This window comes from Oculina patagonica, chromosome 12, assembly GCF_052425735.1.
Source record: "Oculina patagonica isolate OP01 chromosome 12, crgOcupat, whole genome shotgun sequence".
Classification (NCBI taxonomy): Eukaryota; Metazoa; Cnidaria; class Anthozoa; order Scleractinia; family Oculinidae; genus Oculina; species Oculina patagonica.
This window is the reverse complement of record NC_135769.1, coordinates 23,831,893-23,837,341: the sequence shown is the minus strand read 5'-3', so window position 1 is coordinate 23,837,341 and position 5,449 is coordinate 23,831,893. Positions and strand designations below refer to the sequence as shown.

At 37.5% G+C, this 5,449-nt stretch overlaps 2 protein-coding genes across 3 annotated transcripts in view; both read left to right on the top strand.

Annotated features, from left to right (window-relative positions):
* The window catches only part of LOC144632326 (Golgi apparatus membrane protein TVP23 homolog B-like), a 43,700-nt gene that overhangs the window by 7,809 nt on the left and 30,442 nt on the right, over positions 1-5,449 (top strand). The window lies entirely within an intron of this gene.
* The window catches only part of LOC144632187 (peroxisomal 2,4-dienoyl-CoA reductase [(3E)-enoyl-CoA-producing]-like), a 10,994-nt gene that overhangs the window by 636 nt on the left and 4,909 nt on the right, over positions 1-5,449 (top strand). Inside the window, exons 2-5 of the mRNA XM_078490786.1 lie at positions 4-17; positions 1,385-1,454; positions 3,535-3,594; positions 5,182-5,246. Of these exons, the coding sequence (XP_078346912.1) occupies positions 4-17; positions 1,385-1,454; positions 3,535-3,594; positions 5,182-5,246 (209 nt within the window). The remainder of the gene's footprint in view (positions 1-3; positions 18-1,384; positions 1,455-3,534; positions 3,595-5,181; positions 5,247-5,449) is intronic.

Sequence of the window (5,449 nt, the reverse complement as noted above, 5' to 3'; positions counted from 1 at the left end):
AAGTGGATGTTAGAAAGGTATAGTGAAGAACCTTCCTTTAATTCCTCGCGAAGCGAGGCCGAAGGCCGAGCGTAGCGGGGTGTATAATTTTGTCCCTCAAAGGGCTCAGGCGGGATGAAATCTCGTGTGGAGTTTACGGTCATATATATACAGTATATTTATGAGCTTGGTGTATGGCGGAAATGACGTCACACGGCCGCGCGCTGGTGGCCTAATGGTGTGAGCGTCGAACTTCAAATCAGATCTTCGGGACTGAGGGCAGGGGTTCGAATCCGGCTAAGGTTTTTTTTTTTTTTTTTTTGTGGGTTCGAATCCTGAGCCTTTCATTTTTATCGTTTTTCTTTTCGGATAAAAATAACATTGATTTCCACATAATACTCCCTCGACGCCTATTTAGGCTATAAACCTTTCATGGCCATCAGGGGCGCGCGGGCTTCGAATCCTCCTGCCATTCGTTCTTCTTTTTTTTAATGCCCTGAAATAAATGTCCAAAATGCGAATATCCAATAATTTGTTGATGATTTTGAAAATAGCCTGCGCTTCCCAACGCTTTATACCTCTTTACGAACCAGAAAGAGCCGCCATTTTCAAAGCGGAGTAGACCCTGGGAACGAGGGTGTCGCGGCCATGTCCGTTACTAGGCAACAATAACAAATCACCGGTTAAAACCGGTTATCACTCCTTATTTATAACACCCCCCCCCCCCTCCTTCCCCAACCCAGAGCTTCGCGAGGCCCTGCGAGTCACGTATTACTAGTATTGATGTAAACCAGCAAATTTCTCTCAACAATTCCACAAATAACATGGAGACAATTTATTATCACCAAACTTACAAAGTGGATGTGTGGCAAGCATGTGACAAAAAAATCCATCAGAGAAGAAGTTATTTATGTCTGTTTTCTTTTCAAAACCAAGAATCCAAAATGATCTTTTCTGATGTTTATTTCTGGCAATATTTCATTAAATGTTACATCCTTTCTTCATTTTCCTCCATTGAGTTCGGATCTCAATAGTCAGAATAATTTTGTACTTGATCAGCTATGGATGTTTTGGTGAATTTCTTGCTTGTAGTTTCCACAAAATAAACTGAACTACTTGTTGGTAATACTGATTTATTTCATGGGATGATTTTCTTTACTGAAACTTAAGTACCCTAGAACATGACACAATGGCATAACTTTGAGTCCAATATAGTTGAAAAACATCATTAAGCTATTGAGCCTCTTTGATAAACTTTAAGACAACTACTTCTTCATTCTTATTAAATTTCAGTTGTACATTTATTTAATAAGCTCCGGCTGCAGATATTTTAAAGGATATTAGTAGATCCAATAGTTACATTACAGTTTTTTTACCACATCTGTTTCAATTTGTTTGTCATCAGGTGAATGAAGTTGAGGCTGCTGTAGACTTGGCACTGAAACATTTTTCAAGAATAGATATCTTGGTTAATGGTAAGCCCTTTAATGAACAAGAGCTCTTAGAGCTTACAACTGCGCTGGTCTCGTGAGCACTTTAGGGGAGCCCCCCCCCCCCCCCCTTATCCCCTTTGCCTGCGTCTAATAATGTTGCAACTGACAAGCAAAATGGTAAGAAAACACCATGTGTGATATTTCATGGTTGACTAGTTCCATCGGCAATTAAATATTTTTCTTATATGCTAATCTATATGCTGGCCAAATTTAATTCCCACGATCCTGATCCGTGAAACCAAAAAATCGCTTATCGGGACGACGGGATTTTTCGGGCGAAAGTTTACAACTACTGCCCCTGGGTCTGCAAGATCAGTTCATAAGAACGTTTGGCTTCACGCCAGGAACGTAAGTATCCCTGCGAATTTCGACAGTATTCCTTATTTACAAAAAACTGAAAACTGGCCCAATGACAATGTTTCGCAGTTTCTAAAAACACATTTCAGAATAAAAATCAACGCTATTAAAACATGACGTTTCGGCGACGACATGTCACCATTATCAAATGCAAATTTTTACATGGTACAGAACGATATTTATAGAAAAGAAAGTGTGAAACTAAATTACAATAAATGAAGCGTGGAAAACAGAAAAATGTGCATAACTAAGTAAACAGTTTCGCTGGTATGGAGTCCTTTTGAGTGTTCAGGGATGGTTTCTTTTTCCTAATTTATTGTAATTTATTGTAATTTAGTTTCACACTTTCTTTTCTATAAATATCGTTCTGTACCATGTAAAAATTTGCATTTGATAATGGTGACATGTCGTCGCCGAAACGTCATGTTTTAATAGCGTTGATTTTTATTCTGAAATGTGTTTCAAAATCTTCCGTTATCAGAGTTTCTAAAAAGTTAGTACTATTTTTGAACCTCTTCAACAGTTCAAAATTTATTTGACCCTGTTTCGGTTTTCGTATTACAATAGGCGGTTGTAAAAATGCAGCGTCTGACAAACTTTGTTTGACATTTCATGGTTGACTTGTTCTAGCTGCGATTTATAATTTTTCTTATTATGCAAATTCTGGCCGAATTCCCACGTGCGTACGCTGAAGCTGTTTTTAGAACAGAGGGTATTTCCCTAGCATACCGAATGACGTAAGCAGTACAAGTCAGGGCATGTTTGTGAAGGGAATTTTTCTTTTTATCTCTAAAATCCTTTCAATGACACAGGCCCAAAAAAATAGATTACCCTTAAAAGAGAAATACTTTGCAATAAATTTGTTTAGTAAAGACCAAAGGATTCGCAAAGATTTGATAGGTAGCTTATAATAGCTTTAAAACATTACGTGACTTGAGCTCTAGCCGATCGAAAGTGAAACTTGTCATGTCAGCACATTCTTTTACACCAACGTAATGGTATTTATTCACAGATTCTGGCCCGCTAAATTATATTTCTCTTTGAAAGCGTGGAAATTTAGTGTCTTCCATGAACCAAACGCTTCAAAATGGAATAGTTTACAATAAACATACTTTATATAGACAAAAAAGAGAAACTTTTTCCATGTGTTACTGATTTGTAGCTTCTAAACATTGCGTGACTTCAAGCTTGGAGGTCTGGGTCTAGTCACCGACAAAACGAAAAATAATAATAAACCCCGTGCAGAGCAAGAACTGCGCAGCGCAGTTAATTATCCTAGGGAATAAAAAGTATTTGAGCATGGGATGTGGGAACCTCAGGCAATATGGAATCTGGAACACAATGGGATATAAGTTTGAATGGGGAAAGTTACTGCAATAAGGATTGGAATGGCCATTACTATCTCAGCTTTCTCTCAAAACAATTCCACAAACACAAAAAGGATCTAACAAACTGCAGAGACAAGTGACAGTTTAAAAGTGCTATTAATGTTTTAATATTTTGACCTGTCAGAAAAGACATGTGGCCGAGCTAAAATCTGTTTGGCCTGTCCGAAAATTATTTTGAGCCCTGTACAAGCTTCTCCTGTTGTAAAAACACCCAAATAGCCTCATGAAGTACTATAGGCCTAGCAACATTTTTCATTATATTGGTTGTGCCCCATCCACCTTTACCTGGCTAATGCTGAATTTTTGTCTTGCCTTAGGAGCAGCTGGAAATTTTCTTTGTCCTGCAAGTCAGCTCTCTTACAATGGAATAAAAACAGGTGATTATTTATTTATTTATTTATTTATTATTTCTGTTACAAGGTTAAATTTGCTGACAGTATTACAGTTCAATGTCGTTAAAGATGTAAATATTTTTCATTGTGGTGTAAGATAGGAATGAACGTTTATTCGTTTGTCTCACAATAGAATCACTTTTAGATGTTGATCGCGAGGTTTCGACTGCAATACTGCTAGCCTTCTTCTTCCTTGTTTTGTTAAACAGGGAAAGCGATGCAAGACAGGATAAAAGAACACGACAGAGACATACGGTTGCTCATACATTTTTAAACCTGCGCAGTTTCGGAGCACGCAAATGAAACGGGGCATCTTCCTTTGTGGAATCAAGTCAAGTTTATTGATCGTGACCCTTACCGATACACATGCAGGGTCAAAGAGGCTATCCAAAATTAATAAGACTTCATTCCGAAAACATCAATAGAGACAGCAGAATTGAAATTCCTGAAGCACGGATACCTAAGAAAGCATAACAGTCATTCAACTACAAAGCAAACCTCTGAGGGAACAACCTCTGTTACTTGGAATAATAATGAGGATTGAAATGCACCAATCGCAGAAAACCAACGTGAATAAATAGCGACGCATAAACAATCGACCTCATCGCTTGATGAAGACTAGCAGTATTGCAGTCGAAACCTCGGGATAAACATCTCAAAGCGATTCTATCGTGAGACAAACGAATAAACATTCATTCCTAGTATTATAGTTGTAATGATGCAATCTACAAGGGCCACCCTGGGCAGAAATAACTGTCCTTGTAGAGAGGTGGCTGTTTGGATCAGCATGACCTGGATTGACATAATTTTAGTTAATTTACTAGTTACTTTCTGCCATTTGTGGGATAAGGCCAGGTTTTTGCTTTCTGAAATTGATATTTTTATATTGGATGGGGGATTAGCCCCATGTTAAACCCTCAACCTGGAGTGCCAGGGTTTTTCTGTTGAGGTTTCTTTCCCTAAGCCACAGGTTCAGATATTTGAAGGTGCTGGAGGTTTGCCTTTTTGCCATTATCACTCACCAGCTGGAGTTATTCAGTAATACCAGAAACCCATAAGGGTTGAAACGTGTAACTCCCTATGATTTGCATTGTACAAAGCGTTTACACATTTGTTTCCACTAAGTACCATATTTGGAAAATTACGAGAATCATTTAACCAATCAAAATTACTACATTTGGATTAAATTCACAGCGCGCGCTAGTTCGCGCTCAATGGCGTAATCTTGTTTTTGACCAAGCTTGGTTGAATAAAGTTAAATTTGGTTAAATTCTCCTGTTTCATCTTCTTGAAGTAGTCTGGAGAACTTCGCTTCGATACACTAAATGTATTTCTTTAGTTTTTGTAAGAAATTTACGGCGTTTAGGTCGAAATTCAAGCAACTTACCGCAAAATTAAAAATTATGTTGCGTGTCATTTCGTGTATAAAAGCATTCGCGTACAAATTCTTTGTGTTTCCAATATGGTACTTAGCAAAATGAATATTCAAACGCTGTGCGCGTGCATTACACGTTTCAACCGTTATGGGTTTCTGGTAATACAGATAGCAATAACTATTAGTGTTTTTTACAGTTTTTGATATAGATGCTTTTGGAACTTTTAATGTAAGCAAAGCTATCTACAACAAATGCTTTAAGGTGAGATTTCTTCTGTTGGTTCAGTTACCTTGTAAATATAAGTAAACAGATGATATCATTCAATATCTTTTTTTTACTTCAAATAAATATTGCTGAAAATCATTCTTAGAACGATAATGTATGGAAATTAAGATTCAAGTGCCATCACGATTTAAATCATTAGAAGATTTGTCTTTGAGATGTGGTGCTTTCCATTTGTAGTT